We start from the raw sequence: 20,387 nt of genomic DNA on the forward strand, positions 1-20,387 counted from the left end.
CATGGTTGAAAGCCAATGATAATTTTTATTCTTTATATTATTTTACCATGACGTGACATGAATAGTTTATATTCCTTGATGACAATCCTAAGCAGATGACCTTTGATACCTTAGCCCAATGGTTGGCAAACTGCAGCTTGCGAGCCACATGCGGCTATTTGGCCCCCTGAGTGTGGCTCTTCCACAAAATACCAACTTCTGCGCATGGGCCATGAAGTTTCAATCGCACTGTACATGCGCGCCCGCACGTGGTATTTTGTGGAAGAGCCACACTCAAGGGGCCAACGAGCCGCATGTGGCTCGCGAGCTGCAGTTTGCCGACCAATGTCTTAGCCTGACAGTTCGTAAATACTAATGAACCTCAGTGTACTCTAAGACTCACACAGTAAAGTTATCACTAAGAACTATTGCATATTCAAAATCTAAAATCCTTGCTACCCTCATCCACAATATCCTCTTATTCTTGCATCTATCCCAATCCCTCCCTCCAAAGCAGTAATTTTTTAAATCACAACTTCCTATTTCAATAACTTTTTTCTTCCCACATTCAACTTAACAAGTATGTATTGAGTCATTACTAGGCCAGCTATATTAGTAGGAAACTGTCCCTACCTTCAAATAGTATATAATCTAGCAGAAACACCAAATATAATATACAAAAAGAGACATACAAAAAATTTTTTAGATGATTTCAATAAAAGACAAAAAATGGAAATAGTTTGAGGCCATAAAGGATGGGAACATTTTTTGATTAGGAGAATGATAAATATGATCCATGGAGAAAGAACTCTAGTTAATAATCAAAATCTTTCATTTATCTTAGATTCTCTATCATATGCTCCACAGCTCCAATAGCAGACCTCTTCCACTCTCTTCATATTTTCAAATTCCCTGCCACCTTTTGTTTCAATCTCTTCATTCTTTGAGGAGACTGAAGACTATTTATAATGCATCAAAATTTATCTTTCCACTTAGAATTTTATCTGTACCCTTCTCTTTTATCTCCCAGGAAGGTGTATTTTAGTTCTGTTAACTCCTGGCCACTAATTTTTTAAAAGTATATTTTGAGTAGAAATGACCAAAGAAGGATTTGACCCACAGAGAAATGGAATTCTATGAATGGTAATTGCTGCCTGGTCTGGGGTAATATCCACCCAATGGCTTCTGCATACAAAGAGCAGCTTCGAAGTCTTTGATCTGTTGTCAAAATAACAAGACACTCTCCCATCCTCTACCACAATTATGAGTCATTTTAGCCTAAGGGCCCCATCAAGGAAATTCACACCTTCCAACCTGATTAATATATTTACTTATTAACAACATTTACAGAAAACCCATGGCAATCCCTATCTTCTCCCAGATGTTATTTGGAATAAGAGCCAAATGATACACATCTGTGCTGGTACACACCATCCCAGATTCTACATAATTATGAATGTTTCTTTTGGAGAACTGACATCCTCTATGGTCCAATTATGCCTCTGGGTTCTTTCATTTTTCAAGAAGCAGTTACAATGCTTGATACTTTTGGTTTACCAACAGTTTCCCTCAGATAAATTTTTACTCCTTTGCTTTTACACCATTGTGTACTAACAGCTTATCTTCACCTAATGCCACTGGGCTGTGTTCTCAAATTACATTCATTTGGTCACCCCAAAAGGTCTTAATAAGTTTCCCAGGCACCAGCTGTGACATAATTTGTCTTCCTAGCAGTTAAAACTTCCAAAGTGTTCCCTGGGCTACAAAGTACAGGTAACTTTTTTTTCTTTTGGCAGGGATTCAGTTGCAACTGGTGCATATATTATGAGCATATGCCGTCAAAAGGAAAGAATTCTCCAACAGAATAGAGGTATATGAGAAATTTAAATGACTGGCACCTTAAAAACTACTGGGAAAACTTTCTATCTCAGTTAAGTTTCTGGCATAACATACTAAAAAAAAAAATGAAGCTTAGCTTTTAATAAGCCCTCCTTATCTGTGGTTTTGATTTCTAAGATTTCAGTAACACATGGTTAACCATGGTCCAAAAATAACAGAAAATTTCAGAAATAAAGAACTTTCAATTTGCACGCTGTTCTGAGTACCTCACTTCATCTCATCACATAGGCATTGTATCATCTTATATCTTCACAAGAGTGAGTACAGTACAATAAGATATTTTGGGAGAAAGAAAAAGCCCACAGTCACATGAACTTTATTACAATATATTGTTATAATTGTTTATTATTAGTTATTATTGTTAATCCCTTACTGTGCCTAATGTATAAATTACACTTTATCATATGTATATGTGTATGTATGCACAGGGGAAAAAACAATATATACACAGGGTTTTTGGTTCTATCTTCAGTTTTAGGACAACTAGAAAAAGTTTAGAAAGGATGACTTACAAAAAGTATGTTCCTAAGAAATAGAAACTACAGATATTTACTTGAATTTATATTTTGTGACACTTAAACAGGTAAGTGCTAAGTAACTGATGTGTTATACAAAATATTATCCATCTACCAAATTTTAAAAGCAGCCTTTAATTTTTCTTATATTCCTTTACTGAAAGACCTCAGTAAGTAAAAAACAAGAGAAAACATTTAAAATTTTTCAACAGATTTACAATGTATTGCTGTTCTAACATAATAAAAAAATCAATTTTTTTAGACTCATAAACTATTTAAAATAAGCTTTTAAAAATACTGTGGGATGTGAGGGTGATCTGGCTGCGACATCTGTCACCCCATTGATCGACAGGGTTGATTCGGCTGATCTGGCTGGCTAGGCGGGTGTCCCCCTCCTCCCTCACCGATCCATGTGCGTCCCTCCCGAAGCTGCGCACTAGAAGAGGACAACCTTCCCCCTAGAGGAGAAGACCGGTCTTCGGTAAGGGTATACGAGTAGCTGCGCTCCCCTGCTAGAACCTCCAAAAAATACTGTGGCCCTGCTGGTGTTTCTCAGTGGTTAAGAATGTTGGCCCTCCCACCACAGGGTCGTGGGTTCAATTCCCAGTCAAGGGAGTGTACCTGAGTTGCAGGTTTGATCCCCAGCCTTGGTAAGGTCATGTGTGAGAGGCAACCAATTGCTATGTCTCTCTCACATCAATGTCTGTCTGTCTGTCTCTCTCTCCCGCTACCCCCGCCCCATTCTCTCTAAAACTCAATGGAAAAAATATCCTCGGGTGAGGATTAACAACAAAAAACATATATGTATAGTGGACACTAACCTAGCATTATCTTGGCAATATTCAAGTTTGACTCTAAAAAAATGTAAAAATCAGCCCTAACCGGTTTGGCTCAGTGGATAGAGCGTCGGCCTGCGGACTGAAGGGTCCCAGGCTTGATTCCAGTCAAGGGCATGTACCTTGGTTGCAGGCACATCCCCAGTAGGGGGTGTGCAGGAGGCAGCTGACCGATGTTTCTCTCTCATCGATGTTTCTAACTCTCTATCCCTCTCCCTTCCTCTCTGTAAAAAATCAATTAAATATATTTTTTTTAAAAAAGTAAAAATCACAATATAACATTATTAACTAAAGTGGTTTCTACCAAGTTGTTTGCCGAACTCTCAAGACCCTTGTCGTTTATCTTACTAACTGCTAATAGAAAAGATGAATTCTGCCATTTCTAAGTCGCCACTCCTAGCCCCAGCATGTGTAAGGGTGGGAGGGATAAGAATGAGAACCACAAAACCAGGCAGGATGCCCCTCCCCCAAAGTTTCCCACCTCAATGCTCTCAAGGTCATTCAGCATTTTTATGGAGAGAAATGCTGAATGACCTTGAGAGCATGGAGGTGGGAAGTTAATGTTTGTAACCATTTGAAACATTTTTTAATTTATTTTTTATTCATTTCAGAGAGAAAGGGAGAGGGAGAGGGAGGGGGAGAGGGACGGGGGAGAGGGACGGGGGAGAGGGAGGGGGGGAGGGAGGGGGGAGAGGGAGGGGGGAGGGAGGGGGGAGAGAGAGAGAGAGAGAGAAACATCAACGATGAGAGGGAATCATTGATTGGCTGCCTCCTGCACCAATGTGCCCTTGACGGGAATCGAACCCGGGACCCTTCAGTCTGCAGGCCAACGCTCTATCCACTGAGCCAAACCAGCTAGGGCACCATTCCAAATATTAACTCCTCTTTTTTCACCATCCAGGAACTGTCTTACTTTCTTAAAGGACATCACTGTCTCCTAAGGAGAAAGTGATAAGGAAGAGAAGTTCCAGCCCTGACAACTGTGATATATAGCAAAGTTCACTTGCTATCTCATGCAAAGAGATAAATCTTTTTTCTGTCTAAGACTAGTTTTTTACCTGCTCTAAGATCCTTTTTTAAACTAACAGGAAACTTGCTTCATCTATTACCATCACCGCTCACCACCAATATCACCTTCTCTGCTGCACTTTTATCCTCAAGATATCTTTGTGATCAAGTAGAAACATCTTAAAAAATTAAAATTAAAATTGGCCTTTAATTTAGCATCTTCTTCTAGGTACTACCTTCCCCTCTCAGGCAAATTTTTTGAAAGAGTGGCTATAGTTACTGCTGTCAAATTCCTGCTCAGAATTTTCCTGAGCCTCGTTCTCATTTTACATCCCCTTTCTATGGCTTCAACTATCATCCATAAGATGAACATTTTCCAAAATCTTATTCTAGCCAAGACTAATATGAGCACTAGACTCCAGCCATCTATAATATCATCTATATACTATATGTACCTCAAAGTCAACATCCAGAAACTGAATTCATAATCTTTCTAACAAATTTACTCGTCATATCCTGGTTAACTATCTTTTATCTAGCCTAGATTCTATAAGTTATGTAAGCCTCCTCCGTAGGTTAATCAATAGAGAAGTAATCAGTAGAGAAGTAATGAGCCAATGACTACCCTCACTTTTCCGGTTGCCAAAATGGGAATAATCATGCCTATGTTCACTTACACTACTAAGAAATCAGTAAGATCTATGAAAGTGAATGTTCAATTGTTTGATTAATGTGAAAGAATTATAAATTCTTTCTGAGTGATTGGAGAAAGGGAAAGGCCGCACTTCATTTGCTCCAAACTCTCTCAACATGTGAAAACTCCCCATGACTGGAAGTTAAAATTCCCATTGTATTGTGGAGATTCTGCTGACTAATGACCACAGAAGGCTCAGAATGAAGCTAGCCTATTTAACAATAGGCAAACATGGTAATCAATTGTACCTTCGCTACACCTCCCATTGGCTAATCAGTGAGATATGCAAATTAACCACCAATAAAGATGGCGGGCGGTTAAGTAGCATACGTAGGTGCAAAGCGGTGGAGCGAAGACTGAAGGCGGCTCCAGCCAGAGCGAAGGCCTGGGTCCCGGGTGCCAGAGGAAAACCGGTGCCAGCAGCCAGGGGAAGGGAAGGCCTATTGCACGAATCTTTTCGTGCAACAGGCCTCTAGTTTAAACTATAATAATTTAAATCATTTCTGTAATGATAAGGGCATTGATTCAAAAGTACCTGCCCTCAGTGAATTTGTTATTTACTTGGAAAATACTAAATGCACACAAATATCCTATACTAATAAAAGAGAAAAATGGTAATTGGCGTACGACCGATACCTTTTTCATTGGCTAATCAGTGAGATATGCAAATTAACTGTCAGCCAAGATGGCGGCTGGCAGCCAGGCAGCTGAGAATAGGAGGCTTGGTTGCCCCAGCGATGGAGAAAGTCAAGGATCCCCGAAGCTGCGGGGCTCTGAGCTCCTGAAGCAACAACTCCAAAAGATACAATGTTTCAATTATAGAAGCTAAAAGATGGCGGTTAATTTGCATACTCAGGCTCCAAGCAGAGCGAAGCCAAACAGCCCTGAAGCAGCAGGGCAGAGAGGCCTCAGGGCCTGGGATCAGCAGAGTCGAGAGGCCTCCCGGCCCCGAGATCAGCGGAGGCCAGAGTCGGCCCAGCCCCGCAATCAGGGAGTCGAGAGTCGGCCCAGCCCTGCGATCAGCAGAGCCTAGAGGCCCCCCAGCCCCGGTTATCATCCGAGCCGAGAGGCCTCCTGGCCCCGCGATCAGCGGAGTTGGAGGCACCGTGATCAGTGGATCCGAGAGGCCTCCCGGCCCCAGTGATCAGCGGATCCGAGAGGCCTCCCGGCCCGCTCCTGGCCCCGTGATCAGCAGAGTCGGAGGCCCCGCGATCAGCGGAGCCAAGAGGCCTCCCGGCCCCGCGATCAGCGGAGTCAGAGGCCCCGCAATCAGCGGAGCCAAGAGGCCTCCCAGCCCAGGTGATCAGCGGAGCCGAGAGGCCTCCCAGCCCCGGTGATCAGCGGAGCCGAGAGGCCTCCCAGCCCCGGTGATCAGCGGAGCCGAGAGGCCTCCCAGCCCCGGTGATCAGCGGAGTCGGAGGCCCCGCGATCAGCGGAGCCAAGAGGCCTCCCGGCCCCGCGATCAGCGGAGTCAGAGGCCCCGCGATCAGCGGAGCCAAGAGGCCTCCCAGCCCAGGTGATCAGCGGAGCTGAGAGGCCTCCCAGCCCCGGTGATCAGCGGAGCCGAGAGGCCTCCCAGCCCAGGTGATCAGCAGAGTCGAGAGGCCTCCCAGCCCAGGTGATCAGCGGAGCCGAGAGGCCTCCCAGTCCCGGTGATCAGTGGAGTCCAGAGGCCTCCCGGCCCCGGTGATCAGCCAAGAGGCCTCCCGGCCCGCTCCAGGCCCGTGATCAGCGGAGTCGGAGGCCCCGCGATCAGCGGAGCCGAGAGGCCTCCCGGACCCATGATCAGCAGAGCCGAGAGGCCTCCCAGCCAGGTTATCAGCAGCCGAGAGTCCTCCTGGCTAGAGATCAGCGGAGCCGAGAGGCCTCCAGGCCCCAGTTATCAGTGGAGCCGAGAGGCCTACAGGCCATGGTTATCAGCAGCCGAGAGGCCTACAGGCCATGGTTATCAGCAGCCGAGAGGCCTCCAGGCCAGGGATCAGGGGAGCCGAGAGGCGTCCTGGCCCTGGGATCAGCAGAACAGCGAGGCCTCCCAGCACCGGGATCAGTGTGACAGGGTGCGGAGCCCCAACCCTCTGATCAGCCCTGCTCTGTGTGTGACAGGGTACAGAGCCCCAACCCCCCTGATGGGCCCTGCTCTGTGCATGACAGGAGTGGCGCTGCAACCTCCCTATGGACCCTGCCTTGAGTGTGACAGGGGGCAGTGCCCCAACCCCCCAATCGGCCCTACCCTGAGCATGACTGAGGGTGGCATCGCAACCTCCCAATCCGCCCTGCTCTGTGCATGACAGGGGGCGGTGCCCCAACTCCCCAATTGGCCCTGCTCTGAGCCCAACCAGGGGCTGCACCTAGGGATTGGGCCTGCCCTCTGCCACCCGGGAGCAGGCCTAAGCCAGCAGGTCATTATCTCCTGATGGGTCCCAGACTGTGAGAGGGCACAGGCCAGGCTGAGGGACCTCTCCCAACCCCGAGTGCACAAATTTTTGTGCACCGGGCCTCTAGTTATGACATAAAAGCCTGTAAATACAATTAGTGTTATTAGACAATTCCCAATTTAAAAAAAAAAAATTCTCAGAATTTCTTGGGAATAAAGAAAAAGGAAATAGAAAAGAAACTGTAATCACAAGTAACCCAAAAGAGAAACTATAGTTTTATATCACCAATTTTAATGTCACTGATAAAATACACAAGTTTTATATAATACTGCAAAAGAAAGTGCTGCAAAAAGCAAGACACTTTCTGCTATACAACACAATTAATTACCTTTACTTGGGACTGATTTCTTGACTGAGGCTACATGATCTTCAGAGCTTGCAAGACGCCTCAAAACATCAGCCAAAGCTGCCTTTAGCACAGTGATTTCATCTTCTTGTTGTTGAACTCGTAATTCAAGAGCTGAGAGGCGATCTTGAACATCAGAAGTACTTGCAGCAGATATACTATCATCTATAAAATAAGGGAAATATGGAATATTTTTAAGTAAACTGCTTAAGAATCTAATGACAAGAACTATATGTCTTTTAAAAGATAAGAAAAATTAAAGGAAAAGAACTTATTTTTATACAGATTAACTTATACAAAAATTTTATAGCTATTTGAACTAATTTAAAATAGTTAAAGTTAATATGTCAAACATAATTAAAATTATGAAAAATTTCCCCAAGGTCAAATTCCCTTAATATTATACCACTTTTTAAACAAAATGTTCCCTAAATATATCACTTTGTAGACTTTTGGAAACTTACAATACAAATCACTTCAGTTCTGCTTTACATATCAGATTGAGAACGACTCACCTTCAGCATCAATGGCCAGAAAGCATGCTTTAATATTATATTGAAAAACCCTACAAAACACTGCTATGTAATTAGTGAAAGACTCTCTGTTGTTCCTTCTTTCCACCTAATGCTTCAACTTTATGAAGAAAGGGTATGGTCTCCATAAGCACATAGCTATTATTTTCGTTAAGTATGTAAAAATAACTAAAAGACTATTTAAATAAAGTTTAGCTATAACATAGCAATTACAAAATACTTCCAAAGCTATGTAACTTTAGAGTTTATTTCTTTGAACCTTTCTCCATCTTTAAATAAGATTATTATGAGGAATGTATCCAGTACATGTTTGACAGTCAACAAATGACAGCAAAATACAGAAGGTATAATTTAAGAGCTTTAGGCACACTGGTTACGTAAAAGATATTTGTCAAACTCTGAGATGCTTGAGAAAAAGGACTAGTAAGAGCAATTCAGTCTCTCACTTTAGAAATTTTTATATTTGAGGTCCTTTTCATTCCCATAGTGATCTAATTTAGCTGACCCCGTAAAACTCTTTGTAAGTATGTTATATTATGGTCACTGTTTTTTGGGGGGGGGGGCGTCTGCCCAGAATGCTTTCCCATTTTCCTTCTTCTGGTGGGAAGAGCAACAGATCTTCTCTTTTGTGGAACTACACCATTTTGTGAGGTCCTGTTAGGGCTGTCAATCTATGATGCCTCATTCTCCCCTTTACCATCCCGTACTATTAATAGGTTGAACCATAGGAAATGGCTGTTTAGTTGATAAAAATATGATTGACTATTAGTAATTTCACGGGGTTCGATCTGATACTACTACAATACAGGGGTGGTTGTGAGATATGGGCTAGGCCAAATGGAATTCTCCCTAATTTCTCAGAAAGAAAGGTGTAGCCCATCCTTCTTAGTTTGCCAGGCCTAGAGCTGTAAGAGATAAAAGGAGTCTTGTCTACACCCAGCTCCTTTGAAGGTCCTCTAAAGGCCTGGACCTTCAATACTGAGAGTTGCTCCAATACTGTTCCTAGCTAATTATGTAACCCAATAAATTCCCTTTTTGTAAGCCATCACTTGTAAGCCAAAGGTCTTAAGTCAGTAAATTATTCAAATATGCTTTTCTAAATTGTTCTCAATTTACAAAGATTAGTTATATACTTAAAGTAGAATAACCACTTATGCAATTTTAATAAACAAATAATCTTAATTATTTTGGGAAGGTCGCAGGGCCTGGTAGAAAGATTATTAGGTTATAATGCCAAGGTTATAGCCCTGGGTTTTAGAATTGACATGGTAATTAGTCTTCACTTTTGGCAAGTCACTTAACTTTTATAAAATATGATTTTTTTTAAAAAAATGACGAATGTTTTCACTTTGTGAAACTTTGATAGTTACATGAAAGGTGGTTCAGCTTGTAAAAATCCTACCATTACCTGGTGGATACTGTGATAAGGGTAATTTTTCAAAGGGCAAAATAAGCATGAAGTTAACTATTAACAATGTCCTGCATTTATACTGTACCTTTCATATTTATTATCTCACCCCCCTCCTCATAGTAACTATATTTTATATTTGAAACAATTTGAGTTAAATAGCTTGCCTCAGGTCACCAAACTAGTCTTGATATCTGAGACCCAAACACACACCTCAACTTACAATTTAAGTGCCCTTTACTCTTTCTGACACAGCATTCTAATCACAGGACTGTGTGTGTGTGTGTGTGTGTGTGTGTGTGTGTGTGTGTGTGTGTGTTTCCACAAAGCCAACGAAGGGGTTTAAACTATTAAGTGACTTAACCAGGTTTTTGTTTGAAAAGATCATTTTGGCTGCCATGTGAGAATGGATTGGAACAGGGAAAGCGTAAATCTTAGGAGACCAGGCAGGATGCCGCTATTGCAGTAACCCATATAAAAGAAGATGGGGACCTAGGCTATGGTTAAAGTGTCCATGTGCTTCAATTTGTCCAGGAAAATATGTCTGCTATTTCAATATAAATATTATCATAATGCTCCTTCTTTCATTCTCAAGTTTCCCAGTTTGGATACAATTACAGGGTCACAATAGAGATGCAAAGGAGTATAATAGTTGATTTCTTCAGTTCTTACAGCTCTAAAATTCTATAACCCCTTCCTGCCTAAAATCTTGGCTCTTCACCTTTTCAGGTGAAGCAAGAATCTTGTTGGGAACCCAATAAAAGCTATGGTAGAATAGTACATGAGCTCTGGTGTTACATTGCTTGTGTAAATTGTTTGCTACTTAGCAGCTCTGTGACTGGTTTCCTCATGTGTAATTTCTTCATGCTAATTAGTACTTATCTCAAGCTTGGGGTTAATTTGATGAAATAATGCACTGCACTGCCATATAATGAGGGTTCAATAAGTTATTATCACGTAGAGTGGTGGTCTTTACTATACTGTTTATTATTGCACAAAATTGAAAATGACAAAGTCCATGAATGGGGTTTATAAGCTATGATATGTTGACACCAAACAATATTTAAAAACAATGTGGTAGGAGTATAAGCTAAAACTTTGAAAGAGCCACAAGACAAGTGGAATAAGCAATTGCAAAACAATATGCACTGAATAATTAAAACACCCCCCCAATACTTTTAAAAAATAAGTAGACTTCATATTTATATATGTATGTAATGTAGACACAGAAAAAAGTCTAGGTGATTGGGTTACTTCTGACTAGAAGAGTGAGATTAGAAGGAGAGGGGATAAAGGGAAAGTTTTGCTTTTCGTATAAGTACTTCCATATCATATGAATTTCACAATAAAAACATATCATATGCTGCTTAAACATACATTTAAGCTAAAATGCATTGCTTCTGAAGCTTGAGTTTTTTAAAAGCAAGTTTCCTCTAGACAGTGTTCCAATTTTATAAAGGACTGTTACGAGTGAAAGGCAATTAACTTTGCACTCATATATTACTAAAGCTAGAAAAAAGAGACTATCCCTAAAGACCAACAACCCATCCTGCCATCTATATATATAAAGAGCCAGGGGCCATCGCAACCGAGCGGACGATCAAACGACTAAACAGCAGGCTGCGTGGGGCGACCAGGCCAGCAGTAGGGTTAGTGAGAGACAACCAAACGAATGAACAGCAGGCTGTGTGGGGCGACCAGGCTGGCGGGGGGGCAGTGAGGGGCGACCAGGCCGGCAGGGGGGGCAGTTGTGGGCAACCAGGCCGGCAGGGGGGCCATGAGGTGCAACCAAGCTGACGGGGGTGGGGGCAGTTGGGGGCAACCAGGCCAGCAGTGGGGGAAGTTGGGGGCAACCAGGCTGTCAGAGGGGGGCAGAGAGGGGACTAGGCTAGCAGAGGGGAGTAGTGAGGAGCGACCAGGATGGCTGGGGGTGGGGGGCAGTTGGAGGTGACCAGGTCAGCAGAGGGGTGCAGTTGTGGGCAACCAGGCCGGCAGAGGGGGGTAGTGCGGGGCAACCAGGATGGCGGGGGTGGGCAGTTGGGGGCAACCAGGTTGGCAGGGGGTAGAAGTTGGGGGCTACCAGGCCAGCAGGCAGAGGCAGTTAGGGGTGATCAGGCTGGCAGGGGGGCCAGTAGGGGCGATCAGGCAGGCAGTTGAGCAGTTAGGAGCCAGTGGTCCCAGATTGTGAGAGGGATGTCTGACTGCCGGTTTAGGCGTAAACTGGCAGTTGAACATCCCCCGAGGGGTCCCGGATTGGAGATGGTGCAGGCTGGGCTGAGAGGACCGCCACCCCCATACATACACACACACACACACACACACACACACACACACACACACACACACACACACAAATTTCGTGCACCAGGCCTCTAGTTTATAGATAAGTAAACTAAGACTCTGGGAAATGAGGTGAGTTACTCGTGGTCACACAGCAAATTGTAATTAGAGTTCCATCCTCAGACTATAGAATTCATCACTCTTGCCCTTTCAGTTTGAAAACTTTGTTTTTATTTTTTATCTTCCAATCTTTAAGGTACCACATTCTCATTCACAATACATTTTTAAAGAATACATCTATTCAATAAAGAGAATATCTATTTTCTGGGGGCTTTTTACAATTCTTTTTCTTAATTCAAGTACATTTTCCTCTTCTTTCTTAGCTCCTTCTAAAAATAGTTTCTAGCCCTAACCGGTTTGGCTCAGTGGATAGAGCGTCGGCCTGTGGACTGAAGGGTTCCAGGTTCGATTCCAGTCAAGGGCATGTACCTTGGTTACGGGCACATACCCAGTAGGGGGTGTGCAGGAGGCAGCTGATCGATGTTTCTCTCTCATCGATGTTTCTAGCTCTCTATCCCTCTCCCTTCCTCTGTAAAAATTCAATAAAATATATTAAAAAAAATAGTTTCTAGCCTTGAGTGTTAAAATATAAACTACAAGTGAATTTTCAAGCATTCTTAAATTCATGTGTGTGTGTGGGGCAGGCGGGGGAGGGAGGGTGGTGGTGGTGGAGAAAGTAGGTCCATAAACCTTTATCCATCAGTCTATTCTATTTATTGGCATAACTAAATCTCTTATTAGAGGTGCAAGCAAATTTGTATATAACTAGTAAACTTTAATATTCAATATAGTTTTAAAACAGCTGTTTATTATACTTTCACTAAAGTGAATCATAGCTAATTTGTCTTCTGAATTGTCAAGAAATATATGTTACCTTTGTAGCGATAAATATATTGTATTCTAAATATCCAAAAGTTGGCAATCCAGTATATTAGAATGAGATATTCCCATAACATTCTAGCAATTTTGAATGTCAATGATTTTCTGTAAATTGTTCTAAAATGAAGTATTTCCTTTCTTGTCTTCCTAACAAGGGCACAAACTAACAATGTAGTCATTTCTAGATGACTCAGTTTTCACTGAGAATATGAATTACTTTGTGCTACAAGCACTGTGATAAAATAATGCCCTAGAGGCTATCATATTTCTAATTAAATAACTGAAAGCACTACATTTTCAAATTTCTAATCTTTCGTGATACCTTTCCTGCTTCCCTCTTTGCAGTTAGGGTTAACTATGCTGGTCTAGAGCAACAATCCTTTCCAGTCTCACTGCCTACATTATAGGAAACAGGCTAAGCTTTTTAAATTGTTTGCAAGAAGAGAAAATAACCTCTGAAATTAGGACTTTTTCTATTTAAAAAATTATACTTTGTATGTATATTACATACATACATCACATATATGACTCGCACAATCTAAATAGGGCAAAAAATGAACACAGCCCCAAGCCTAATATTTGTGTCATTAGAGTCCCAGAGGAAAAAGAGAGAAATACTCTAGCTGAAAAATAATATGTGAAGTAATATCTGAACTTCGCAAGTTAAATTGAAATTTACAAATTCATTAAAATTAAGTATATATTGAAGTCCCTAGCTCCACCCACATAAAAATCAAATCCAAGTATATTAAAGAACTAAAGAAAAAATTAAAAAACCTTTCGAAAATAACGGAGAATATCTTTATATCCTACAAGTACAGAGGAGGTTCCTATAAATAAGATATAGAAGAATTTAGAGTGTATGCTCACTAAAAGACACAATAATAAAGAGAAAAATCAATTCATAAACTGGGAAAAGATAGTGGTAACACCTAAAACTGGTAAATGATTAGTATCCTGAATAAAAGAATCCCTAGACTATCTCATTGAAAAGCAAAAATAAATGGCCAATGAACATAAGTAATGAGGCTCAAGTACCTAATTAATAACCTCAGAAAGAAAAATTAGAACCGCCGAAACCGGTTTGGCTCAGTGGATGGAGCGTCGGCCTGCGGACTGAAGGGTCCCGGGTTCGATTCCGGTCAAGGGCATGTACCTGGGTTGCGGGCACATCCCCGGTAGGGGATGTGCAGGAGGCAGCTGGTCAATGTTTCTCTCTCGTCGATGTTTCTGACTCTCTATCTCTCTCCCTTCCTCTCTGTGGAAAAATCAATAAAATATATTTAAAAAAAAAAAAAAAAAAAAAAAAAAAAAAAGAAAAATTAGAACCATATGAAATATCATTTTTACTCAACAAACTGGTAAAAAATTAAAATTAAAATTAAAGCCTCGGAGCTCCAGTTGCGCAATCGGTTAGTGCGCGGTACTTATAAAATTAAAGCCTGACAATATCAAGTGTTCCCAAGGACACAGAGTAACATGGAATCACTCCCATACATTACTGGTAGAAAGTAAACTGTTTCAATGATTTTAGGGGGGGGGGGAAACCCACTCTTAGCATTATCCGGTAAAACTGAAAATACATCCTAAGACCCAGCAATTACATTCCTAGGTGTATATACCCTGATCTTACAGCAGGACAGGCAAACTTCTGTAATGGACAAGATAGTAAATATTTTAGGCTATGCAGACCATATAGTCTCCGTAGCAACTACTAAGATGCCTTTGTAAAACAAAAACAGCTACAGATAAATATGTAAATGATTGGGTGTGGCTATATTCCAATAAAACTTTATTTACAAAACAGGTGGCCTACCAGTTCCCCAACCTGGGCTCTGGCACACACACAATTCAAGAGAAATGCTCAAGAATGTTCACAACAGCGTAATTCATAACAGAAACGAAGCAGAAGCAACCTTTCTGTCCACCAACTGTAAACTGCACAAATAAATTGATAGCAACATTCAATAGAATATTACAGTGATGAAAAATAAACTATGTCCATGTGTAACCTCATGTATGAATCTTAGGAATATAATGATGAATGTAAAAAGCAAGTCAGGTGGGCTTTATATAAAAGTAAATACCATTGTTTACAGAATAACACTATAAAGCAAGAAAATAATATACCCAAAATTTATGACAACAGTTATTTCTGATAGTATAGGACAGGGGACAGTATATGGAGGCATCCACAGACAATGAAACATCTATGCCATAAATATTAAAACATGTATATTACACTTTTATGGGGGAGAGAAGTTGAGTGATTTTTCTTTTTTGAAAAAGGTTGGGGACAAGGATTACTAGACTGCATATATGACTTGCTTACTTTATTTTTTGAAAAAATGAAACCATTTTTGCAAAGTAAATTCCAAAACAGATAAAAATGGGGTTGCGCTTCCAAAAAATCCTGAGGTTTTGTGTCATAAAAACAACTAAACTAGATGGATTTTATGATAGATTTGAGGGTTAATAGTATGATCCTAAAGTAAGTTGTTACCGATTAACCTTTGGGGGGAAAAAGTTCATTTCAAAAAAGTACCTGATACAAAATACCACCCAAAAAACAAATATTAAAATTTTTTTTAAATGGTCTCTGATCTCCCCTTCATAAAGCACTTATGTTAAGACACTGGGCAGACCTTACTGTATATAGAATGGTAATGGCAGAGGATCAGATTAGTGGAGCTAATATGGGTAGAGAACCATGAGAAAACAGTAACAATACCATGCCTTTATAGTTTAAATAAATAAATAAAAAGCACTAGCCCAAAGGACTATTAATAGGCAACTGATTAAATAAATGGTTGTACTATGATATACTATGTAGGTCTTTAAAAGGATGGTGTATATTTATAATCATAAATAAGTCTGGTAGGCGTGACAACATACTCTGGAAAGAAAAAATTTGCAGGGCAAGATTTATAGTGTATTCTATATATGAGTAGAACTGTATATCCATGGCCATACACATATGTACAGATGTAAAGACTCAAGGTATATCTCTTGAAAGTGGGATTTCATGGGATTTTTTCCTTCCTTATAGTTTTCTACAAAATAAAATTCTTTGTAAACAAAATTTAATTATTTTCTCAGTAAAACACATAACAGAACTTAGTCTATGATGTGAACTATTTAGTACTGAACCCAAAATTTCAATACAAGTTTGGTTAATTTGTAGATTTTGATGCATAGTGAATGAAAACATTTCTGCAAAAATATAAATATAAGCATAATGTTCAAAAGGCATATTCTCAGGCTAGTAAGAGACATAAAAATCAATATAATGCAGCCAAATGAAGACCCAGTCTCTAAATACTTCTTCAAAACACAAAAAACAAAATTACAACTGATTTATCACATTAGTAAATTATAACAAATTAAAACTAAATGATTTTTTGTTTTGTTCTAAAATGGAATTTGTCTTCAAATATTTTCATATAAAGACAGAAATAAATTAAGTACTATATCAAGAAGTCATGCACTATGTATTCTATAACAGCTAAAATTTATTTTTGAAAATAAACCATAATAAAATATATTAATACAACCACAGCAGCTAATATGAATATATATTTATAATTATGTAATAATTAATGTTTTCTAATCAAATTTTTCTCTCAAAGAAGTTGTAATTAAATAAGGCATTTTAACTATTAAAGCTCACATATCTTATTTCTTTAGTAAATGACAATATTCATTACCTCCTGCTAACAATATGATTATATGAAAATAAGAGTAATTTCTGGTTTCAATGAAATTAACATGAATTATGTTGTTGGCTTATTTTCTATTTTTAAAAACTAAGTTTGTGTTTTCCTTGTAGGTTATTCTTATTAAAAACTTACCTACTAGCATAAATTAAAAGAGAAATTGTGTTAAGAAAATTTTAAAAACATTTTGCTACAGTACTCTGAGAACAATGACGAGTCCCAGGAAAGGATTTCACTTCCTTCTATCTCCAAAATTCATTCACAATTAAAATGGTCTTTTTTCAAAATCTTACTTAATTTAACACAGAATTAAAAACAGATATTCAGATAACTGCTTTTGATGAAGTTTTTTTTGGTTAGACTTTATAGAAGCAAACATTCAGCTTAACCACAGAATTTCCTATTTGTTATTATTTAAGAAATACTCTTTTATTGTTTTCCATTAAAATCTGCTGTTTTAATCGCATTCCCCCCCCCCCCATAATATAATGACCACCTTTTTGGGGGCGGCAGGGAAAGAACAAGTTGAGCAAAGTCCACTATGCCTTCACAACAGAAATATATTTGTTTATACAGTGGTTACAGTCTTAAATACTTTATGCCATTATTGATACATATTTCTAAAGGGAGCAGGGATTTTAAAAAAAGGAAGGGATCTAGATTTATTTTAAACTCCTCAGACTTCTTTTGTCACAAGTAGTAAAGTTTGTGGGACAGGTCTGAATTCCCAGGAAAGGAGAGGTACGTTACCAGTGCAGAAGTTCGTAAGTGCAGAGGAACCATATACTGAAGCGAGACCAGGCAAGCTGTCTTCCATTCTTGCCACCTACTTCACAAGCAACATAAACCAGTTCTGTCTGCGTTTCCTGCTGCCTTCCCAGATAGTCCAGGGCAAATCCCAGCTTTCTAAATCTCACGACATATTTTACATTCTGAGGAAATCTTCCAGTCCAGATGGCCTACCACAAAGCACTTCTAGTTGGCACAAATAAAAACTTCTTAAGATAGCTCTTCTCCTGGATCTTTGCTCTCTGAACTAAAGAAAGGTTTTCTACTTATTTATAAAGAGAGACAAAGAAACTGAAGGAGAGAGAGCAGACAGAGCACGCAGACAAAAAGGAGGTAGTATTCAGACAAAAAACTTGGGCTGCTTTGAGGAGTGGCTAAACTCCAGGCGTAGGAAGAAGCACATGAATTAATGCACTAAATGAAGATTCTCTACAATAATTTGGTTGTCCTCGGGTACTACTTTTCTAATCATCTTTTACTCGGTTAAGAGTAAGGTACAAAAAGGTTTTGCCTTCTGAAACTGAAACACAAATATACTAAATAGTTTCTATAAATAACAGAGGTAAAGCCCCCAAAGTGAGTATTTTCTCTACTAGGAAATAAACAATGTGTGGACAAAGTGGCAAGTCACATTTCCTTTTTCCTTTTGCTTTTGTTTAAAGTAAAATGAAATTTACATAAACTGTAAAGAAAATGAAAGAATTATCACTTTTCATTGATTTTTGAAACCTAAGTGTTAAGATTAACATGGCTGTTTTATTATCACTATTTCACTAAATATAATGAATGTAATTAACAATGAGAACAGTCATTTTTCTTAATTCGCTAACTTTTCAAATTATTTTAAACTAATACAACTGCACTAGTAAATGACCTATAATAATAAACAATTTATATCTGGTCAGATATTCCAATTTTAAACCACTCATGCTTACAATAGGTAAATAATGTATAAAGTAATCCAAATTATAAATATCTTCAGTCTGCCTTACAAAACCATGTAAACCAGGTAAAAGTTAATGAATGCAGTATGTATTTATTCTTCTGATAACTACTTGTAAACCTAAGGCTAATCAACGAGCAAACACAAGGAAGTAAGTGTCCAAAGAAACTATTGGCAGTTTATCTCTTAAATTTGTTGCTTTTAAGCTTTATATTTATAAATGACAAAAGGATATTTAAACCAACCTAAGGTAAAACAGAAACAACATGACTGCTATAAATACACACCAAAGAAATAGTGTGCAATGGATAAAACCTAAACATTTAAGAGTTGCACTATAAAGATTGAGATAAGAATAAATTAACAACAAAGCTAATAAAAGACAGAGGAATGAAGCAAAATGATCTAGATTAATAATAACAAAAAGCCTTTGTGACAAAAGAGTGTTTCCTCAAGTGAGACTTGGGAAAACACTTCTCTTTTGATTAATACCTGGTAAAGATTCACCAAAATCTAGGAGCCATTTAAAAGATAAATAGAAGTAGGCTGGGGAGTGTGCAATGTGTTGGAAATAAAGGACATTCAGGTGAGACCACATCCTATATAATAAAAGCCTAATATGCAAATCGACCGAACTGTGGAACGACTGGCAGAACGACTGGTCGCTATGATGCGCACTGACTACCAGGGGGCAGATGCTCATCCCAGGAGCTGTCCCCTGGTGGTCAGTGCACTCCCACGGTGTGTGTGTGGGCGGGGGGGGGGGGGGGGGGGCGGGGGGGTTGGGGGAGGGGGAGTGCTGCTCAGCCAGAAGCTGGGCTCACAGAGGCAAGTGCAGTGGAGGTGGCGGGAGCCTCTCCCTCCTCTGCAGCAGTGCTAAGGAACAGTGAGCCAAGAGGTAAGGAGCAGCAGGCAGGTGGGTGGTTAGGAACGAGGGGTCCTGGACTGAGAGAGGGCACAGGCCAGGCTGAGGGACCCTCCCTGCCAGTGCACGATTTTTGTGCACCGGGTCTCTAGTAGGTAAAATACAAGTAGACAAAATGGGAAATATAATGGTACAAAAGAAATGTGGTATGCCAGGTACAGATTAGGAAATATGCCAAATTCTGGATATACATCCAAGAAAAATAAAAACATATGCCCACATAAAATCTTGCGCTTGAATGTTCATAGCAACATTATTAAGAGCCAGAGTGGGATTTGGCTCCTACCCGCAAGGAGCTTTCAAAGATGCAAAAATCCTCAAAAATAAATAAATAAAAGTATTAGCAAACCAAATGTGTTAATATATTTAAAAAAGATAATAATCATGACCAAGTTGAATTTATTAATTTATTACAATTAACAAAATTAATCACATTAACAGAAAATAAAATCATTTTCATTTCAACAGAGAAAAGGCATTTTATAAAGTTTAATATCCATTCAAACAAAACCGTTAAATTCATATTATGAAGAAACGGGAACATTCTTAATCTGATAAAAATTCACGGCAGATCCTATTGTGTGCATTTTTCTAACTAAATACACACGTATACAAATATATATGTATGTGTGCCATCCCAAGTGCTCTTCTTACAATGTGTCTAACAGACACTCCTTTCACCAAAAAGCAGGATCTATGTTCCCTCCTTTTATATATGGATGGGGACTTCTGACTGTTCCAATCAGGGTATAGCAAAAATGAGACATATGACTTCTGTGACTAGGTTGTAAAAAGATACAGCTTCTACCTGGTTTTCTCTCTTTGGGAATGCTTGCTTTAGGAGAAACCAGCTACAATGCTGTGAAGAAGCTCATACTAGCCTACATGAAGAGACCACATGGAAGGATTCAGGTAGAGAGGACCTATGAATAAATGAGCCTTCAGATCATTCCTTCCCTGTGCCCTTTCCATCTTGCAGCCAACCCCTCAGACAACAAGCAGATAAACCTTTATGATGTGCCCTATGTAAATCCCTAATCCACAGAATCCATGATCATAATAAATGGATGCTTCATGCCACTAAATTCTTAATTGGTTATGAACCCACAGTAAATGGAACAGGCATATACAAAAAAATACAT

General features: G+C 39.7%; 1 protein-coding gene across 6 annotated transcripts in view; it reads right to left on the reverse strand.

Moving 5' to 3' along the window:
* The window catches only part of EML4 (EMAP like 4), a 159,293-nt gene that overhangs the window by 88,965 nt on the left and 49,941 nt on the right, over positions 1 to 20,387 (reverse strand). The window contains exons 1-2 of one of the 6 annotated variants that reach the window (XM_059659986.1): positions 17,339 to 17,586; positions 7,695 to 7,877 (exon numbers count right to left, since the gene is read on the reverse strand). In XM_059659986.1, coding sequence (XP_059515969.1) covers positions 7,695 to 7,877; positions 17,339 to 17,405 — 250 coding nt within the window. In that variant the 5' untranslated portion in view covers positions 17,406 to 17,586. Of the gene's footprint in view, positions 1 to 7,694; positions 7,878 to 17,338; positions 17,587 to 20,387 lie in introns of those variants that run through there. The other 5 variants (XM_059659987.1, XM_059659983.1, XM_059659984.1 and 2 more) reach the window with 5 other exon arrangements.

This window comes from Myotis daubentonii, chromosome 12 (genome assembly GCF_963259705.1).
Source record: "Myotis daubentonii chromosome 12, mMyoDau2.1, whole genome shotgun sequence".
Taxonomy (NCBI): Eukaryota; Metazoa; Chordata; class Mammalia; order Chiroptera; family Vespertilionidae; genus Myotis; species Myotis daubentonii.